Source organism: Globicephala melas, chromosome 8 (genome assembly GCF_963455315.2).
Source record: "Globicephala melas chromosome 8, mGloMel1.2, whole genome shotgun sequence".
In the NCBI taxonomy this organism is placed as follows: Eukaryota; Metazoa; Chordata; class Mammalia; order Artiodactyla; family Delphinidae; genus Globicephala; species Globicephala melas.
Genome location: NC_083321.1, coordinates 12334654 through 12356774, shown reverse-complemented (window position 1 = coordinate 12356774; position 22121 = coordinate 12334654). Strand labels below are relative to the sequence as shown.

General features: G+C 43.5%; 1 protein-coding gene across 1 annotated transcript in view; it reads left to right on the top strand.

The window, feature by feature from the left end:
* PTPRJ (protein tyrosine phosphatase receptor type J) overlaps positions 1–22121 on the top strand; it is a 169442-nt gene that overhangs the window by 116973 nt on the left and 30348 nt on the right. The window contains exons 4-10 of the mRNA XM_030864402.3: positions 505–687; positions 3527–3763; positions 5424–5651; positions 8632–8898; positions 11490–11741; positions 19037–19294; positions 20047–20325. Coding sequence (XP_030720262.2) covers positions 505–687; positions 3527–3763; positions 5424–5651; positions 8632–8898; positions 11490–11741; positions 19037–19294; positions 20047–20325 — 1704 coding nt within the window. The remainder of the gene's footprint in view (positions 1–504; positions 688–3526; positions 3764–5423; positions 5652–8631; positions 8899–11489; positions 11742–19036; positions 19295–20046; positions 20326–22121) is intronic.

Below are 22121 nucleotides of genomic sequence, written 5' to 3'. Positions count from 1 at the left end.
GTCTGGATTCCAAGACCAGCTCTTTTCTCTTTATGCCATTCTGTCCTATGCCATCTTTAGGCCAGAGAACTGTGGAGCTTCCTCCTAATATCTGGGTCTGGAAAAAAAGTTATCATATGCTTCTGCGCTGTATATGTCTCTCCAGAAGCAGTGTTTTCTGAGAATCAGGAGATAGACTTATTTTGCGTCACAGGTCTCTTTTATGTCAGCTTCTGTACAGATTTAGCTCCATGTTCAAGTCATGGCCAACAAGGCCACCCTCTGTTATTTTTATCTTTGTTTTACAGCCTTCTGTTTCACTAACACACATGCATACATGTATATATGGGAATCTAAATGTATTTTGTTGGAGGGAAGTCCAGGAGGCAAATAAAGAGAAATGAAATTCTACGGTTGCAAAATTCACTTCTGGAAAGTAGACATACAGAGCAGTCCCTACTCTTACATTTCTTTTCGAAATATAATTTTTTTCTTTCCTTTTTTTGGGAAACAATATTAAAATAGAACCCAGTCCTACAGAAGCCGTTACCATCAGTCCAACCAGTGTGACCCTAACCTGGAAAAACGACACAGCTGGAGTAACGAGTACGATGGAAAATGGGCAGATGAGTCTTGCAAATCAAACAGGTGGTAACAGCACATACTCAAGTCCAGGAAGCGATGGGACTTCAGGAGATACCACATTAGGTAAGACGAGTAGCTCCCAGGAATGATCATGAACCATCCTTCTTGTCCTGTTTCCTAGAGCCTTGCCCATTCAAGTTGCCTGCTGGAAAGAGATTGATTTTCATTAACTGTGGAAGACGAGAAAAGATTCTGTATTGTTTCCAGCCCGGGAGTTCAGGTGACAGGATCACTCAGTATTAAGGTCCTGTGTGTTTTGGGATATTTTAGCTACTTCCAACTGTTTGGTTTAAAATTGTTTTCATTATTATTGATTAATACTTACTTTTCTGCTAGGACTTGGGAACGGAGACCTGTTAGAAATATGTCTTGGGCTTCCCTGGTGGCGCGGTGGTTAAGAATCTGCCTGCGAAGGCAGGGGACACGGGTTTGAGCCCTGGTCTGGGAAGTTCCCACATGCCGCGGAGCAACTAAGCCCGTGTGCCACAACTGCTGAGCCTGCGCTCTAGAGCCCGCACGCCACAACTACTGAAGCTCGCACACCGCAACGAAGAGTAGCCCCCGCTTGCTGCAACTAAAGAAAGTCTGCCCACAGCAACGAAGACCCAACACAGCCATTAATTAATTAATTGATTGAAAAAAAAAAAGAAAAAGAAACGTGTCTTGATGGTGTTGGTAATTACTAGGCTTCTTTTAATCTCCCCAGGGAAGTTGATGCTATATTTATATTCCTGGGAACTTCTGTTGGGCATGCAAGTTTGATATACTTTATAGAGGAGTATGTGCTTCAAATGAAATAAGAGTCCAGGGACTCTTATTAAGCTTAGATTTTTCTTTAGTTTAGATGTCAGTACCCTGAGCCACCTGTTACAGCTGCAAATTTAGCTTTTTTTTTTTTTTAGCTGAAAAGAACCAAAAATATAAAAAACAGATGAGACGCTCTTTTTAAGCTGAGAAGAATACACAATTTAAAAAAGAGGTCCTGTGTTGGTTTTCTGATCGCACTCTGTGTCGGGTGTGCTCTCATTGGCTGGTGAAGGCTGTGGAAAGCTGACCTCCTGAGCCCATGGTGTGAAGTGACCGCCTGGCACAGCGCCTTCTGCACACGGAGCAGGCCAACGCTAAACCAGTGGTTTTCAACATTTTTTTTTTTTTAAACCTGGAAACTATTTCCTTAAATAAAATCTTGCCCAGATGCCCAGTAAGTAAAAAGAACTGAAGAGAGAGGAGCTACAGGGATGCAGTGTCACAGGTACCTTCAAAAACCTCCTGGAGGTTCTCAGCACAGTTTTAGAGAAAACAGAAACCCACAGTAAAGATTTGCTGTATTGTGAGAGAGAGAGGAAAAGAAGGAGAGGGCAGAGAGGAGATAGAAGAGAATTAAGGAGGAAGAAGAAGACAGAATTTAGAAATGCTGATGGAGCAATGTGATACAGAATTGGTGACTATAGGAAAGGGGAGGTGGACAGGTGGCCAGAAGCCCGCAGCCCAAGAACCAAGGATCCTCACTCCACCTTAAAGCCCCCAAGGTCAAGGCTGTGTTTATCAGCTACTGTTTACTGAGCACATACCATGTGCTTAGCTGTCCTTAATACATCAGGGTGTCCTCACAGTAACCCTGAGGGCTACAGTGGAAGAAATGATAATGCCGAGAAGTTAAGTTTCTTCTGAGCTCCCAGAGTTATTGAGCCATCATGTAGTGGGAACCCAGCAGCCCGATTCCAGAGCGCTGTGGTACAGTGGTGTTCATAACAGTTACCCAGATCATTGAGATGGCTGCTTTATTTGTGTCGCGCGTGTCTTTTTTTTTTTTTTTTTTTTTTGCGGTACGCGGGCCTCTCACTGCTGTGGCCTCTCCCGTTGCGGAGCACAGGCTCCGGACGCGCAGGCTCAGCGGCCATGGCTCACGGGCCCAGCCGCTCCGCGGCATGTGGGATCTTCCCGGACCGGGGCACGAACCCGTGTCCCCTGCATCGGCCGGCGGACTCTCAACCACTGCGCCACCAGGGAAGCCTCTGCACGTGTCTTTTTTAAAGAAACGTGTGACCCGATGTAGAAATCTTTGCATCAGAAACATTTGATGTGAAGAACAGAATTGCAGAATGGACCAGCTCGCCTCAGAGCTGGATGGTGCCTTGCAGTCGTCCAGGCCAGTGTCTTTGAGTTCAGCCACCTCAAGCAGGGTTGTGGAACTGTCTGCAGTGCTGCCTGTGCTTGTATCAATATATGCTTAAAGCTGGAGCCCTGGGCTCTAGTTTCCCTGGTGCTACAAGTAGTGTGCATTCTTGAGCAAGTCACCCTGCTGTTCTGGATCTCCATGTTCTTATCTCAAGATTGAAGGGAGTGGATGTCATCTTGGCCAAAATGGTTTGGTTATGTCACAACCAGTCAAATAAAGTGATAGAAAGAACGGAGGGGGGATAATAGAGACTGGAAATGTTCTGAAAATTTCCCTTGGGGTTGGAATACAGGGAAGAGGGTCTTCGTTGAAATGTCTTGATACTGTGAAATATTATTTGTATTATCTGGAATTGAGACCTTTAGATGTAGCAAATGATCACTTTTTTTGATGCTTATTCCTGATATCTAAAACAAATATTAAATGCTGCTGTTCAAAAGGGCAATTTAGAAGAGTATCAGATCACTGTTGGAATTAACTGTCATGGAGAACAGTTCAGCTCCTAAAAAATTATGGCCTTAAGGTTTATGCTTTTCTCCTTTTTTTTCTGCATAATGATAAGTTTTCTCCCTGCTGTGAAATGATGGAGCTGCACTGGACTCTGATATAATGGAAGTATTTTGAGTGGGTCACATTGAAACATCAATGTCCCCAGTCATTCTTAATGAAAGGTGACTACAAGTATCTTATTCCATCAGTGCCCACTGTGTGTTTTTAAAATAGAGCCTCATCCAGTTTCTGGTCTTCGTGTTGTCTTCGTGGGTGTGACGCACGTTGCTCTTACCTGGAAGAATGATAACATCACTGACACCTGCCGGATGTTCCTTGAAGGAAGCCAGGAGTCGACTCAAAACTTAGCACTCAATATTTCAGACCTGAAGCCAGGGGTTCAAAAAAACGTCACCCTGTATCTTTCAAATAAGTCACAGAGTGACCCTCTGGTTACAGAAAATAGCTTAGGTGAGTTACAAAAGTGGGCTTCTGATCTGCCTTGCTGGTTTTGACTTTCAGTAACTTATAGTTAAGAAAAATTGTTCTTATAATTTGTACGGAGTTTAGAATTTATAGAGGTCTTCTCCACATTTTAGTTTGACCTCCACGAGTGTGTGAGGAAGGAGGGGAAAATGTTCTTATTTTACAGGTCAGCACAGTGGGTGTTGAAACTTTTTGGAGCCTGGCATCCAGGAAAGTAGCTGGGCCCTTTAGCTTCTTAAACTTTCGGTTGGGGGACTTCCCTGGTGGCGCAGTGGCTGAGAGTCCACCTGCCGATGCAGGGGACGCGGGTTCGTGTCCCGGTCCGGGAAGATCCCACATGCCACAGAGCGGCTGGGCCCATGAGCCATGGCCACTGAGCCTGCGCGTCCAGAGCCTGTGCTCCGCAACGGGAGAGGCCACGACAGTGAGAGGCCTGCGTACCGCAAAAACAAACAAACAAACAAACAGACTTTCGGTTGGATAGACAACAGATGTGTTAACCCAAGTAGGCCCGCCGGAGGAACTTAACCGCATCCATTGAGAAAAGGGCTGCTTATCAGGCAGATCTAGCAGGTTCTTCTGCATTGACAGTGGAGTAGTCATTTGCAGACTTCATAGAATTTTCAGGGGTAACCCTGTGAATTGAGAACAAGTACTCAATCCCCATTTTACACATAAGGAAACAGATGTACAGAGTAGGTGTCAGAATTCTTGATGACAGGTGACAGAATCAGACTTGAAATAGCTTAGACTAAGAGAGCAACTGCTTGGCTCGTGTATAATTCCCCACCAGGGGCAGCAAGGCCTTGAAGGAGGAGAGGAGGTGACTCTTGTCTCTCCTTCCTGCTTCTTTCTTTTTACCAGCTTTCCCCTGGTTCAGCGGTTCTGCTTGTTTCACCCTCTCTCAGCAGGGGACTGGTCCAGGGAAAGAATTCCTTGAGTGGGCTCTGCTTAGCCAAGTGTGAAGCATGAGGTTGTCCTGGAAATCCATGTTTGGAGTTGGGTGGGAGACGATGGTTTCTTGAAGGAAGCTGGGAAGAGATGCAAATCGCTGAGTTGGAGAGAGAAGCACAGATATCTGCGGTGCTACCTGGGCTAAAAGGGCAAAGTGCAATACCTGCCCCAAATCAGGACCCTTTCACAGAGAACGAACGTGCGGACACGGTGGAGGGGAAGAGGGGGTGGCATGAACTGGGAGATTGGGATTGACATATATACACTACCATGTGTAAAACAGATAGCTAGTGGCAACCTGCTGTATAGCGCAGAGGACTCAGCTCCGTGCTCTGTGGTGACATAGATGGGTGGGATGAGGGGGGTGGGAGGGAGGCCCAAGAGGGAGGGGATGCATGTATACATACAGCTGTTTCACTTTGTAGTACAGCAGAAACTAACACAACACTGTAAAACAACTATACCCCAATTAAAAAAAAGAAAAGGCAAAAAACCTCACCAAACCCCCAAATCAGGGCCCTTTCAGGAGCATGTGTATCTCTGGGGGAGGAAGGGAACAGGTGTTTGTGGAGTCCCAGCTGTGGGTACTGTCTGATGTGTCGTCTTACGGTGGGGAGGGCACCGGCGCTGACGGAAGACAGGGATGCACTTCTGTCGCAGGTAATGTCTTTGCCTTTTGTGTTTGAAACAGATGCCAGCAACACAGACCGCTTTCTGCAGCCACTCGGGAGCCCCACTGCCCCTGGGTACAAATATGGACTTGAACCTGCACCCCCGTTCTCTGACCCTTCTCTGCCCCAAGACACCACGGAAGTCCTGCTTTTTGGGTTAAAGTCTGACACACAGTACAAGGCCACTGTTTATCCTCGAGCAGCGAATGGTGCCGAAGGACAGCCCCGCGCCACAGAGTTTAAAACAAGTATGTTGAATTTTGTAGAGTGGCTTCAGCCAGAGTTTTCTAGCACAGTGTTTGTCTTCTGTGATTCTGGTTCCGAGTTATCTCTTGCTTCATAAGTAGTTTTGTTGCGGGAGAGAGTTTTCTGGAAGAGGTTTTGGACAGAGCAGATCCAGTGAGTTTCTTCTTAACTCTGTGGCCAAGACCCTTCTTTCCTTGAGCTCATTACAGCGTAGCTGCTCATTTCCTTGCACAGCTACCATGTGCAGATGCCAGGGGCTACCTCATTCTTTCTTTCATAGCTCTGCATGCTGGCCAACGAGACAAACTGGCATGATGTTTTTCTCTTGTAACTTGGTATTCATTTTGTCCATGTTGGTTAAGTATTTTCCCCTTGAGAGAAGAAAATGAGTTTCCTGTTTTGGCCTGAACTTGGAAGGCATGCTGACCTTCCTATGATACTTGCTGACATGCACGTTGCTTCTTTCTACCTATGATTTGTCCGCACTGCCACTCTGTAAATTGAACAGTTCTAGAGACTTTTTGGATTGGTGCTGATGAGGGGGTAAAGAATGGTTCCTGCCCTCAGGGAATTGCAGTATAGATGGGGAATCAAGGCAAACATATATGGGAAAGCACACGGTCAGGCTCTGTGGGTTCAGGAACAAATGCTGTAGCCTTGCAGCTGTTGGGGGCTTGCTTGCAGGCAACACAGACCGACTCGGGTTATCTTATCCAACGATATCTCTATTCTATATACGACAGTCTCTTTTCTGTACAGTAGAAGCTAACACCACCATCATATTTGTAAGTCAGATATACTCCAATAAAAATTAAAACAAACAAACAAACAAACCCCCAAAATATATCTGTTCTGAAAGGCTGTCATAGATCCATAGAATGGAGGGAGTAAGGATGGAGGCTGGAGGACCAAGGACAGAAAACAGTCGAGCATCCAGGGAACTCTGGGGGGCTGGTCCATGCTGGAGCTGGTGACACTCCCTCAGGATCCTAGGGTGGGGAGGGTGTCCTGTTGCTTTCTAGATGGCTGTGCTGGGGAGGGGAACCGCTGTCCCTCCAGCTTCCACATGGGTGATCGGCACTTCCTCCCTACGAGGGGAAGAGGGACTTGGGTGCTGCATAGGCAGCCCATGGTCACTGTGCACTGTAGTTGCCCACTAAGTGCTGTGGACATGGGAAGGCTGGAGCCTGATTTTAATATTAAATCCCAAAGGAAGGCCTCTTCTACAGGGAGGATCTGAACTTTCTTTGAAGGGAGGATAGGATTTGGATAAATGGAGAGGAAGCGGAGGATGTGTCAGCTGAGGCAACGTCATGAGTGAAAGTGCAGATGATGGACGCTGAGGTACAAAAGTGGAGAGGCACTGGGACTAGGTAACGTCTCAGGGACTCTGATGATTCTGGAGGGGTTGATTCATTTCCTAGAGAGATGGTATATGTGTGTTTTGAGAGCTGCTCTCTCTTTTGGAGGGGCTGGGAGGATGTGCTATAGGACACCTGGGGGCAATTTTTGGCTGGGGGAGGAATGGGGGGAAGGGACTCCTCCAGGGGTGCCATTGACAGTGGTGGGGCTGTCCTACATACAAGATGCTTGTGCAGGGAGGTGAGTGGGGCTGGAATCTAGTCTCTGGGTCTTTCACCAAGCCACACACCCCAGGGCAGAGCCATCCAGAGGAGGGCCTTTTTGCCTGATCCTGCTAAAAGCGGCCTGTGGATTAGTGTGGACCTGGGGTTCCCTGCTTTTTAAAGTGATTTGAGTGGAATTAAAGTAATAGTGATTGCATTTTTGGCTTTTGGTCATGTGGATATACACAAAGTCTGGTTGGTGTTGACTGTCCTAGTGTTTAATAAATAATAATAATATTATATAATATATACTACTATAATAATTATATTATAGCCTTAACCCTCTCTATGTTGTGTGTGTATGTATATGTGTGTGTATACTCATGTGTACACACACACACACATACACACAGATACACATACATGTGTGGTACCAGGCACTTTTCAAGTGACTAATTAGGTGGGATGGAGTTAAGGACACCATCAGAGGATGTTGAGACGCCTGAGACTAGTCATGATAGGAAATTACGTCCAAAGCTGAAGAGTAAGGGGGAGGAGATGGTGTTTCTGGAGCCGAGCGAGGGCTGGGGCAGTGGAGCACACAGTTATGTCAGAACAGGTGACCCAGAGCAGGAGGCAGTGAGGAGAAAGACTCCCAGCTGCTTTCTCCTCCAGCCCCCCAGTAGCCTGCCCCTATCGCTCACTGGTGGAACCTGGTCCCAGGCCACCTGGTAGAGTCTCTACCCCCCACCCGTGCACCAGTGATGCAAGGTACAGGGCTCAGCCTCCCCGGGGCACAGAGCAGGCAGGAGAAGGACAGAGGGTGGATTGGGAGAGTGGGGTGGGCAAGTGGTGAATAACTAGCCCTCTTGTGTTACCTTTTGTTGAGTTAGGATTATTATCCTGACTTTATAGATGAGGAAACTGAGCTCGGTGATTTTCCTAAGATCCACCTGCCTGTTCAAGTAGAGCTGACCTTGGAACCCAGACCTGCCTCACGTGAAAGTCTGTGATCTTTACTTGATCATGTAGAGTATAGTGTTCATTCTTGGATGGGTGCATGCTTGAGACCTTTTGGGGTCACCCAGCACCTAGGGGGGCATGTGTAGAGTCCATGTTGTTGTTTGAGGAGTCTGTTGCATCTCTAAGCGTCAGCTCACAAGAAGAGCGTAGAGTAACTATGCAGTTGCAATTGGCCAGGTTGTTTTCTTCACTGAAGATGCTGCCTGACTTTTGCTGGGACCGCCCTACACTCAGGTATGTTGCGTTAAATGGTGTAGAGTAGGAAGGAAGAATCGCTAAGAGTGTTTCTTAGATTAGATGACGTTCCTTGATGACAGCATCTCTCCCTCTCTCTGTCTCTTTCTGTCTGCCTTGGCCATTCTGGTGGTTGTTAACTCCTCTTGTGTCTTTGCAGATTCCAGTCAGGTGTTTGACATCGAAGCTGTGAACATCAGTGCCACAAGCTTTACCCTGACCTGGAAAATCAATGAGAATGAGCCATCTTCTGTCTATACCTACAAGATACAAGTTGCTGGCGAGACAGATCCCTTCAATCTCACTGTCCATGAGACTCGTGCCGTCATCACCCCACTCAACTCGAGCACGTTATACAACATCACAGTGTGGCCTTTCCCTGACAACGGTTCTGCGGGCATACCGGGCTTTCTCCAGGTGTACACCCGTGAGTCCACTCATTGCTTTGCTAACCTTTCTTGCCTGCCTGCTATGCACCAGGTGCAGATACAAGACAAATTGTGTTCCTGCCCTTGAGGAAAGCACAGCTCACCTTGTGGGTCCACAGGGACCCTTACCACCTTCAGGATATGTGATCTTATGACGGTGACCACTGATTGACCCTGCCCACACGCCCAGCATCGTGTGACGGGCTCTCCTTGCACGGTCTCATTTAATGTTCACAAATCTGTGACATGGCACTGGCCTCATTTTATGGATGAGGAAGCCAAGGCCGAGAGAGATGCTATGGACAGGTGTCAAACCTTGTGAGTGTCAGAGGTGGGATCAGACAGCTGGGCTGTCTCAGCTCCAGCCTGTGCTGGTGACAGCCATTCTAGTGTGCTAGCGACAGGGAGCAAGTTGATACATGGAGACAAAAAGAACCTGGTTATTCATGTCCCTTTGTCCTTTGGATGCTGACGTTATAAGGAAATAGGACACAGCTATGTCTTGTCTTTTCTTTCTTCTGATCCAGCTGTCTCTTCAAGACAAGACGTTAGGCAGCAGATAAAAACCATTCTGTTCCAAGGACGGTCCAATAATTAAAACAATAATGGCGTGCCAGTAGAGTAGTAATGTAATAATATAGTAATATCGGTATTGCACTGCGCCACGAGCTTTACATGTATTGTAGTGGTCTTCACGGTAGGTGTTAGGATCCCTGTCTTACAGATGAAAAGACTATAGCTCAGCACAGCTGAAGTGTTTGCCCAAGACCACAGAGCTGGTAAGCAGCAGGGCAGGGACTTGGACCCAGGGGTGCCTGGCTCTGGATCCAGGGCTCATCCCACCGGAATACTTTATTCGAGTGTCTGTTGCTTTCCAAGAAGCACACCTTAGGCATTCTTACAAATGTCTTCTGACTGGGTCTTTGGAGTAAATGAAATCTGCTTTTCTTTTCTTTACCTTTTACTTTTTTTTTTTTACTGTTTAATCTCTCTATTAGTTAGGATCAGGTTCATTGTGAGTAACAAATTCCCCAAGTATCCGAGACAGGAGTTTATTTCTCTCTCATTATAAAAGAAGCCCAATGCTAGGTAGGATGGGATGGTTAGCTACCGCTCAGTTGCAAGAAACAGAAACCATGAGCTATGTTAAGCTGAAGAGGATCTTACCTTGGGAACTGAGGGTTTATAGAATCATTGGAAGTGCTGGTGTGTTAGTTTGCTAGGACTGCCATAAAAGTACGGCAGATTGGGAGGCTTAAACAATAGAAATCGACTCTCTCACAGTTCTGGAGGCAAGAAGTCTGAGATCAGGTGATTCAGGCTTGGTTTCTTCTGAGACCTCCCTTCCTGGCTTTGTAATGGCCGGCTTCTCCCTGTGTCTTCACATGATTCTCCTTTGGTCTGTGCATGTCTGTGTCCTAATCTCTCTTTTTTTTAAATTTTATTGAAGTATAGTTGATTTACAATGTTGTGTTTAATTTCTGCTGTACAGCAAAGTGATTTAGTTATACATAAATATATTCTTTTTCATCTTCTTTTCCATTATGGTTTATCACAGGATATTGAATATAGTTCCCTCTAATCTAATAAGGATACTAGTCATAATGGATTGGATTAGGGCCCACCTTAATGGCCTCATTTTACCTTAATCACCTCTTTAAAAATCCTACCTCCAAATATAGTCAGATTCTGAGGTACTGATGGTTAGGACTTCAACATATGAATTTTGGGGGGACACAATTCAACTCATAACATGTGGGGTGCAGCTCTAGGCTGGGATCCAGAAATGACTCCCAGCCTAAGGGTGCAGAACTCCCCATCCAGGGAGTCCCCAACTGTGTCACTGTCAGCAGCCCTGGCTGTAGTTGTTGGCTCCAGGAATGTACTGAGCCGCCATCCTGGCATCAGGAAGCTGCAGCCACTGCCACATTGTTGGTCCTATAGCCGGGCAGCCTGAGCTGCAGGCATCACATCCACATTCCAGTTACAAGAAGCAGGAAGGATAAAAGGTAACGCTCCATCCTTTAAGGATGCTTCTTGGGAGCCATATGGTCCTTATACTCACATCCCATTGGCCAGAACCTAGCCTAGTAGCAAGGGAGGCTGGGAAATGTAGTTTTTCTTTCCAATAGCCATGTACACTGCTACGAATCTGGGGGTGTATGATGAAGGAAAACGGAGGGGGGAATGGATTTTGGGGGTCAACAGCAGCCTCTGCTGCACTTCCTTAAACAGAGACTCTGGAAGGCTAAGTAATGTATACAACATAGGCAGCCAGCAGTGGCCAAGGTCCTCCAGTGCCTGAGCCCTTGACCCATGAGAATTTACGCCTCTTCTCATTTCCTTTGAATGACTTTGTACAACTTAAACACCAGTTTCTGCACTCCTGTGGCCAAGTGTTCTCTTGTTGGTTAGAAACATGAGTTTCTGAGGGGCTTGTGTTGTAGGTGATAATACAAAAAAGAGAAAAAGAGAGGTTGGGTGTCCCAAGTGTACGTTTAATCTCATTGTAAATATTTTGTGAGGTTCAGTCACCCTTGTCTTCTGGAGAAATAGATTCTTAATCTAGTCATTTACTTTCTACCCACAGCCCCCTGTCCAGTTTCTGACTTCCGAGTGACAAGTGTCAACACAAGGGAAATTGGCTTAGCATGGAATAGCAATGACTCTAATTCCTTTGAGATACATATCACACGGGATGAAGTTGGAGTAATTCAAACAACCACCAAACAAAGTATTGTCATTGAGGGCTTATCCCCTGGAACCAAGTATCGTTTTGACATATTTCCACAAGGACCAGATGGGACTAAAGGGGATTCCCAAACAGTTTACGGTACAACTGGTAAGCAAATAGGTTGTATTTTCTGCGAAACAGTCATGTTTCTTAAGGGAAATCAGTATAATTTATAAATGTCAAATTTTCCAAATATTGCTTTTCTTTTAATTATCTAAGAAAAACTTTTTAACAAGTTTATAATGACAGCAATGCATATTCATTATATAAAATACAGACAAGCAAAAAGAAAAATCACATGTAAACCAACAACCAAAGATAATAACTAATAGCTTTTGATGCGTGATGTTTTAGAATTTTAAGGTATAGAAAGGTGTGTATGTATATTTTAACAAATATTAAAATCCTGTACATGTGTTATCTGCTTTTTTTCATTTCGAGTTTATTATGACTATTCTTCCCTATTAGCATGAATATTTCTGCAGGGTAATTTTTTTTCTTTATTAAACATCTTCATTGGAGTATAATTCCTTTACAATGGTGTGTTAATTTTTGCTTTATAACAAAGTGAATCAGTTATACATATGTCCCCATATCTCTTCCCTCTTGTGTCTCCCTCCCTCCCACCCTCCCTATCCCACCCCTCTAGATGGTCACAAAGCACCGAGCTGATCTCCCTGTGCTATGTGGCTGTTTCCCACTAGCTATCTGTTTTACGTTTGGTAGGGTATATATGTCCATGCCACTCTCTCACTTTGTCCCAGGTTACCCTTCCCCCACCCCGTATCCTCAAGTCCATTCTCTGTAGGTCTGTGTCGTTGTTCCCATCTTGCCCCTAGGTTCTTCATGACCATTGTTTTTTTTTTTTTTTAGATTTCATATATATGTGTTAGCATATGGTATTTGTTTTTCTCTTTCTGACTTACTTCACTCTGTATGACAGACACTAGGTCTATCCACCTCACTACAAATAACTCAATTTTGTTTCTTTTTATGGATGAGTAATATTCCATTGTATATACGTGCCACATCTTCTTTATCCATTCATCTGTTGATGGACACTTAGGTTGCTTCCATGTCCTGGCTATTGTACATAGAGCTGCAATGAACATTTTGGTACCTGACTCTTCTTGAATTATGGTTTTCTCAGGGCACATGCCCAGTAGTGGGATTGCTGGATCATATGGTAGTTCCATTTTTAGTTTTTTAAGGAACCTCCATACTGTTCTCCATAGTGGCTGTATCAATTTACATTCCCAGCAACAGTGCAAGAGGGTTCCCTTTTCTCCACACCCTCTCCAGCAATTATTGTTTGTAGATTTTTTGATGATGGCCATTCTGACTGGTGTGAGGTGATATCTCACTGTAGTTTTGATTTGCATTTCTCTAAAGATTAATGATGTTGAGCATTCTTTCGTGTGTTTGTTGGCAATCTGTATATCTTCTTTGGAGAAATGTCTATTCAGGTCTTCTGCCCATTTTTGGATTGGGTTGTGTGTTTTTTTGATACTGAGCTGCATGAGCTGCTTGTAACTTTTGGAGATTAATCCTTTGTCAGTTGCTTCATTTGCAAATATTTTCTTCCATTCTGAGGGTTGTCTTCTCTCCTTGTTTATGGTTTCCTTGTCTGTGTAAAACCTTTTAAGTTTCATTAGGTCCCATTTATTTATTTTTGTTTTTATTTCCATTTCTCTAAGAGGTGGGTCAAAAAGGATCTTGCTGTGATTTATGTCATAGAGTGTTCTGCCTACGTTTTCCTCTAAGAGTTTGATAGTGTCTGGCCTTACATTTAGGTCTTTAATCCATTTTGAGTTTATTTTTGTGTATGGTGTTAGGGAGTGTTCTAATTTCATTCTTTTACATGTAGCTGTCCGGTTTTCCCAGCACCACTTATTGAAGAGGCTGTCTTTTCTCCACTGTATATTCTTGCCTCCTTTATCAAAGATAAGGCGACCATATGTGCGTGGGTTTATCTCTGGGCTTTCTATCCTTTTCCATTGCTCTATATTTCTGTTTTTGTGCCAGTACCATACTGTCTTGATTACTGTTGCTTTGTCTGAAGTCAGGGAGCCTGATTCCTCCAGCTCCGTTTTTCTTTCTCAAGATTGCTTTGGCTATTTGGGGTCTTTTGTATTTCCATACAAATTGTGAAATTTTTTGCTCTAGTTCTGTGAAAAATGCCAGTGGTAGTTTGATAGGGATTGCGTTGAATCTGTAGATTGCTTTGGGTAGTATAGTCATTTTCACAATGTTGATTCTTCCAATCCAAGAACATGGTATATCTCTCCATCTATTCGTAATTTCACTTTCAGATTTTTCATCATTAGTGCATAGGAATGCAAGAGATTTCTGTGCATTAATTTTATATCCTGCTACTTTACCAATTCATTGATTAGCTCTAGTAGTTTTCTGGTAGCATCTTTAGGATTCTCTATGTATAGTATCATGTCATCTGCAAACAGTGACAGCTTTACTTCTTCTTTTCTGATTTGAATTCCTTTTATTTCTTTTTCTTCTCTGATTGCTGTGGCTAGGACTTCCAAAACTATGTTGAATAAGAGTGGTGAGAGTGGGCAACCTAGTCTTGTTCCTGATCTTAGTGGAAATGCTTTCAGTTTTTCACCATTGAGGACAATGTTGGCTGTGGGTTTGTCATATATCGCCTTTATTATGTTGAGGAAAGTTCCCTCTATGCCTACTTTCTGCAGGATTTTTATCATAAATGGGTGTTGAATTTTGTCGAAAGCTTTCTCTGCATCTATTGAGATGATCATATAGGTTTTCTCCTTCAGTTGTTATTATGGTGTATCACGTTGACTGATTTGTGTATATTGAAGAATCCTTGCATTCCTGGAATAAACCCCACTTGAACATGTTGTATGATCCTTTTAATGTGCTGTTGGACTCTTTTGCTAGTATTTTGTTGAGGATTTTTGCATCTATGTTCATCAGGGATATTGGCCTGTAGTTTTCTTTCTTTGTGACATCCTTGTCTGGTTTTGGTATCAGGGTGATGGTGGCCTCGTAGAATGGGTTTGGGAGTGTTCCTCCCTCTGCTATATTTTGGAAGAGTTTGAGAAGGATAGGTGTTAGCTCTTCTCTAAATGTTTAATGGCATTCGCCTGTGAAGCCATCTGGTCCTGGGCTTTTGTTTGTTGGAAGATTTTTAATCACAGTTTGAATTTCAGTGCTTGTGATTGGTCTGTTCATATTTTCTGTTTCTTCCTGGTTCAGTCTCGGAAGGTTGTGCATTTCTAAGAATTTGTCCATTTCTTCCAGGTTGTCCATTTTATTGGCATATAGCTGCTTGTAGTAATCTCTCATGATCCTTTGTATTTCTGCAGTGTCAGTTGTTACTTCTCCTTTTTCATTTCTAATTCTATTGATTTGTGTCTTCTCCCTTCTTTTCTTGATGAGTCTGGCTAATGGTTTATCAATTTTGTTTATCTTCTCAAAGAACCAGCTTTTAGTTTTATTGATCTTTGCCATCGTTTCCTTAATTTCTTTTTCATTTATTTCTGATTTGATCTTTATGATTTCTTTCCTTCTCTGCAGGGTAATTTTAATACCTGCCTGACATTCCATTGTCTAAATCAGGAGTCAGCAGATAAAAATGGCCCATGGACCAAATCTGGCCCACTGCCTGTTTTTTTATAGAGAATTAAGTTTTATTGGAACACAACCATGCTCATTTCTTTATATAAAGTCTATGGCTTCTTTTGTGCTAGAAATGAGTAGTTGCCACAGAGAATAAATGGCCTGCAAAACCTAAAATATTTACTCTGTGGTCCATATGGAAAAAGTTCGCTGACCCCTTGGTTAGATCAGTGGTTCTCAAAGTGTGGTCCAGGGATCTCTGGGAGTCCCCTAGATTCTTTCAAGGGGGTCTGTAAGGTATTATTATTTTTAAGAATTTATTTATTTTATTTATTTATTTTTGGCTGCGTGGGGTCTCTGTTGCTGCTTGCGGGCTTTCTCTAGTTGTGGTGAGCAGGGGCTACTCTTTGTTGCGGTGTGCGGGCTTCTCATTGCAGTGGCTTCTCTTGTTGCGGAGCACGGACTCTAGGCACATGGGCTTCAGTAGTTGTGGCTCTCGGGCTCTAGAGCGCAGGCTCAGTAGTTGTGGCACACAGGCTTAGTTGCTCCGTGGCACGTGGGATCTTCCCGGACCAGGGCTCGAACCTGTGTCGCCTGCACTGGGAGGCAGATTCTTAACCACTGAACCGCCAGGGAAGCCCTGTGAGGTATTATTATCATAATAATATTGGAATGCTATTTGGCTTCTTCACTCTCATTCTCTCATGATGAGTGTACAGTGGAGTTTTCTAGATGCTCTATGACATGGGATGAGATCATTTTTCTGTTGGCTAATGGAATGCATGCTTGTGTATTCTTATGTTTTAAATATTTTCCCCATTAAAAATTTTCTATTACAGCATACATAAATGTAACCTAAATAAATAAAAATTCTCTGAGAGCCTTAATAAGTTTTAAGAAGATAAAGGGGTCCTGAAACCCTAAAGTTTATAAATATTTAACTACTCCCCTATTGTTGGACAGGTAGGTTATGTATAGTCTTTCATAAACAACATTGTGATACAGTAGTTTTGTTAGTTCTATGAGGCCTATTGATATTGATAAAAATACTTCGTGAAAACTATTGCTCATTATTGTTTTTAAAATTTGAAATGAAATCTTTGGGAAAGCTTGGAAAACATACAGTATTCCCTGATCTTTGATTGCCAGGGAATTGAAATCTTTTCCACAGAAGGGAGGAATAAAGAAATGAGACTGATATTCCTTGAGCCACGTGTGAAGTCATTTGGACTCTTGGGATTCTCCTTGTGTAGGTTTCTTCAACTCTGTTGGTTGGGTTAGGCACTGATAGCTACTAGGAAGATCTACTTCCAAAATATGGGGACTGCTAAAATGCATCCCTCAGATGAAGTGCAGTAATTCCTTTTCAAGTCTGAATTTCAGATTAGACTTTTGAGGTAGGGTCGTAGTATCAACATATATTTTTTTCTTTCTTTTCGAGAATGTTGCTAATGGTAAAGGCATCACCATTGTGGGGTCCCTTTGATATTGTATGACTTGCCAACGGCCAGAATTTAATGTAATAATAACATAATGTACTAGGGGTCTACAAATGGCTGGGCTGTCATCCTGTATTTAAACATTTTGAACACAACTCCATGAGGTAGGGATTATTATCATCTCTATTTTATAGAGTAGGAAATGGGGACTCTGTGAACTTAAGTAACTGGCCCAGGGTGGCAAGGTAGTGAACTGGCCTCTGTCTGACTTTGAAGACTGAGGTCTTAACCAGAGTGTGGACTGCACTTTGATATGGTGCAGCTGCAAAAGTAATTTAAGCCTATTCATAAGGAGAAGGCATCTCTTGTACTATTGCCTGTAATTGTCCGGTTGAATGGAAATCAAGAAGAGTTGTAATAAGGCACTAGACTCTTAGGGCATTACCATTCTATTCTTGACCAATGTTCATTATTATTGGGGAGAATAAATGTAACAGCATTAAAGGCAATTTTGAAAAAGGGAAACAAATACCGTATGACCCAGCAATTCCACTCCTACATGTATATATATTTCCAAAGGAATTGAAAGCAGGGCCTTGAACAGTTATCTCTACACCAATGTTCATAGGAGCATGATTCACGATAGCTAAAAGGTGGAGGCAACCAAGTGTCCATCAACAGAGGAATGGATAGACAAGATGTGGTATATCCATATGATAGAATATTATGTAGCCATAAAAAGGAATGAAGTACTGAGACATGCTAGAGTGTGGATAAATCTTGAAAACATTATGCTAAGTGAAAAAAGCTGGACATAGAAGGACAACTACCGTATGAATCCACTTATATGAGATGCCTAGAATAGGCATGTTCACAGAGACAGACGGTAGAAGAGAGGGGCTGGGAGGAGGGAAGAATGAGGGTTGTTGCTTCATGGGAACAGAGTTCGTGTTGGGGATGATGAAATGTTTTGGGTACAGATGATGGTGATGGTGACACAACATTGTGAATGTATTTAATGCTACTGAGTTGTACACTTACAAATGGTTAAAATGATAAATATTATGTTGTGTGTATTTTACTATCACAAAAAGGCAGGGAAACAAAAATAACTCCACTCTTCTAACCCAACTGAATTCCTTTTCTATCTGTGTCCATGGTCATATATTTAGTTTATATCACTGTAATTATTATATGAATTATTTTATTTTGTATTTGAACTTTTTCTTTTAACTCCATATATATCATAACTTCCCTCCTGTAGTTGTTATGGTTTTCATGTTTTTAGTGGCTGCAGACTATTTCATTTTATAGCCAGATCACAATGTATATATAGCCCTTCCCTTTTTATGGAATATTTAGGTTATTTCTACTATTTTTATGTTTATAGAAAACTGCTGCCTTTCATGGCCTTCTGTCTGTGGAATCCCTTTAACATCAGGAATCCAGTGGTAGGGAAAGAAGATTCTCAATTACCTCCCTTTAAGGAGAACCTACTTAAAAATTAATTTTTGAGCAGATAGTACATGCATGTGGTACAAAAATTTTAAAAGTACAGAGGGTTTTACAGTGAAAATGTTCCCCTCTTTTGTCCCCTATCTACTCAACTGGCCTCTTCAGAGGTGACCTTGGTTACTGGGTAAAGAGAGAAAAGTTTTGTAAGCAAGGGCAGAAAAGAGGTCCTGTTATCCAGTTGTTTCTGGGATCTGTGCATTCATATTGCAGCTGGTTCAGTGTGTAGAGGTGAGATGATCCGAGTACAGAACCCAGAGGACTCATTGGGTGATATAACTTCTGACTCCCAGCTCTGAGCGTGGAGGGCATGTGTGCTTTTTCCCTTCGTCACTCCAGCCTCAAATGCTCCCACTTAGTGGCAACTCTGTTTCAGTTTTGCTCTTCAGTATGCCTGTCTATGTTATAGAAAGATGTTTGCTTTTGAGGGAGTGATTAAAAAAAACCCTACTTATTGAGATCTAGTACACATACTGGAAAGCACACACATCCTAAGTGCGGAGTTTGATGAATCTTCACAAACAATACCCATCTGGTCACTAGCACTCAGATCAAGAAACTGGCCATGATTTCCACCCCAGAAGACCCCCGAAGGGGGCATCTCTATGACAAAAGCAAAAGACCAGAAAATGATAGGATAAGCTGGTAAGTTCATCTGTGTTACAGAAGAGCCAAAATTCTGGAAAGAACTGAGTGTGTGTGTTCCTCACCTAAGTTTTAGAGTTTGCCCTGTGTGAACTCATTTGAGGGTTTGATGGCAAAAGAGCAAGTTCTCTTGTCAGACTCTTTGGAATAAAGCTGGACGTTATGATGGTCATTAATAGACTTCCTTTTTTCTTCCTTTCCTCTGACCAGACAACAGTGCAGTGGTTGATATCCGTGTGGTTAATGTCACCACAACCGACATGCAGTTGGAGTGGCGGAATACAGACAATGTTACTGGGTACATCTACTGTGTAGTGATACAGTCTGAGCACAGCTCTAACCAGACAAATAGTTCTCATGAAGCAATCACTCTCGGGGGCCTGATCCCGGGCACCTTATATAACATCACAATCTTCCCAAAAATGAACAATTCCCAGGGGAACCCCAACTCCACTGCACAGTACACACGTAAGTGTCTTAGAACACCCTCCTAAGGGAGTATTCTCCCTTTCACTTGGAGGATGGGAAGTAAGCATTGGTTAAATGATGGAATAAGAGGCTCTTGTGTTTCTGGGCTCCAGGTAGAATGTGAAACTGTGTAAGCTGAAAACATGGACCTCAGCAAATGTTCTTCTGTGCTCTTGGAGCACTTGGCGCTGAGCCATGTGAACTTGGAATTGTCTTCTGAAGCAGAAAGGGATCCCATAAGCATGGAAAACATGACTATTCATTCTCTAGTCTGGAATACAGACTAGAGGAGGGTCACCCTGTCATGTTGGCATTGGAAGGTGCAGCCCAAATGAGGCGCTTTGCATGCAAAAGTGAGGGAAGTACTTTGGTAATATTTGACCTGAATATATGATAGAAATGGTAGTTCATAATGCCTTTTTCATATGTTTTTCTCTTTCGTTAATCATATTTCAAAAACAGATAGAAATTATATCTTGAAAATATATTTCAGATAAATTATTAAAAGAAGCCTGAAAAACTTTCATTCTTTTGAGATTTAATCTGTATAATTATTTTCTGAATGTCTTTTTTGGGAAGCGTTCCATCTTTCGAGTCCAGCAAACATTAGCTTAATTTATTCTTTCCCAAAAGGAGCCAGGCTATTTTTATTAAATTAAATTTAATTAATTTTCTGGCTATTTTTACATGCAAATAATAAAATGGTTCAAGCTAATCCGTGCTTTTTTTTTTTTTAAAAAAAAAAAACTAAGGGCCCAGCAATGTGTCCAACATTGAAGTAAGGACCAACACCACAGCAGCAACCTTAAACTGGCAGAACTTTGATGAAGCCTCTTCCAGGTACACCTACCGCCTTCTTATGAAGCAGGATGGAAATGCCAGCAAGGCCCCACCAATAGTCACAGGCGTCGGCATCACCTACGCTACAGTCACCGAGTTAACACCTGGCTCCTCATACACCGTAGAGATCTTCACACAGGTGGGGAATGTCACCGAGTCACTGGCACCTGGCTGGCAGTCATTCTGTACAGGTGAGTAGTCCCACGTGCCTCTTGGACTCCTTCTTGTGTGATGCTGGCCTTGCACATAGGTTCTTGAAATAAACTCTAGTTGATTAGCTTTTGTGTGGTGTGTGATAACAGACCCCAAGCTCTCTGAGCATCCTATTAGCTTATTAGTGCTATCTTGCTGCCCGCATCATTTATTCATTCAACAGATATGTATTGAGCATTTACTATATGCCAGGCACTGTTAAAGGACACAGACAAGTCCCTGCCTTTCTGGAACTTTTATTCTGGTAGGGAAGACATAATAAACAAGATAAATAGGTTATCAGTTGATGATTACTAAGGAGGGGGGAATAAACAAGGACGGGGGAAATGAGATATTTATCTTGGGAAGGCTTCATTGAAAAGGTGACTTTTGAGCAAAGACTTGAAGGGTGTAAAGCAGGCCATGTGAATGTTGGGACGTAGAGCATTACAGGCAGAGGGGCAGCCAGTGCTGGGGTGCCGAGCCTGGAGCGTGCCTGCTGTATTGAAGAAAGAGCAGGAGGTCAGGGTGGCAGAGGTGGATCCATGGGAGCAAGAGGGGGAGGGGGAGGAGTTGAGGCCCAAGATGCAAGAGGTGATGGGCCAGGGCATGGATGACGTCCGGGCCTGTAGCTCATAGTTTGGCTTTTACGCTGAAGAAGACGGAAAGGATGTGGTTAAAATGGATGCTCAGCTTTTCTGCCTTTCTTGATCCTGAATGTCTCAATGCAAAAGGTGTGATCTTTTAAAGGGAAGGAGAGCCCTGTGTTTAACTGAGGGAACTTTCAGAGAGTAATCCGGGGAATGTTTTGTGGACGACTGTGAGTACTTCTGCTGACAGTTTTGATCGTGGGGCCTTTATTTTGTTTGTTTGTTTGTTTGTTGTTTTTTGCGGTACGCGGGCCTCTCACTGTTGTGGCCTCTCCCGTTGCGGAGCACAGGCTCCGGATGCGCAGGCTCAGCGGCCATGGCTCACGGGCCCAGCCGCTCCGCAGCACGTGGGATCCTCCCGGACCGGGGCACGAACCCGTGTCCCCTGCATCGGCGGGCGGACTCTCAACCACTGCACCACCAGGGAAGCCCGATCGTGGGGCCTTTATCACCTCTGTGTCTGTGTAGCACCCTACTCCCTACCCTCTTTGCACCTGCTTCCTCCCTTCCTTAGACGAAGCCATTCAAATGTGTTTAAGCTGATTTGGAAGGGGAACAGGGGTCTCATCGGATCAGCCTCCCTGGTAGTGTAGGAGCTGGAACCTTGATGACCTCTGAGTTTTCACATGGAGTGGCTAAAGGGATCCCTGCAGCTTTGAGTCCCTTCTGCTAACTCAAGCTTCATTCACCAGGTCTAGACTCTGATCTTTGGTATTTGGGTGGCTTCCATTGCTAATGTTTATCTTAGCTACAATCATTGTAGCCTATAGCAAAAGAAGGATATCTATGAGCCTTTATGAGTGGGGATGGGTGGAACAGGAACAGGGGGAGTAGGTGTGCATTGGGCAGGTTACCTTTCCAGGCCTCAGGTGGAGAATGTGGGCGTTGCACTAGGGGACTCTCTACAACCTTCTCCTGCTTTAAAACACTGCAACATTAAAGTAATGATAATACTCCTCCCACCCCCGGTACATAAATACAGAGTTTCCCATTTACATCAGTTTTTTGTTGGCCCTCAATAAAACGCTATTGGCCCTCAGATAGGTAGAGACAAATAACACCACATTTTAGAGATGAAGAAACCGATACCGTTTACCATTGATTATTTAGCCTGTTGTATGTGTAGAAAACACGCTGGACTTGGA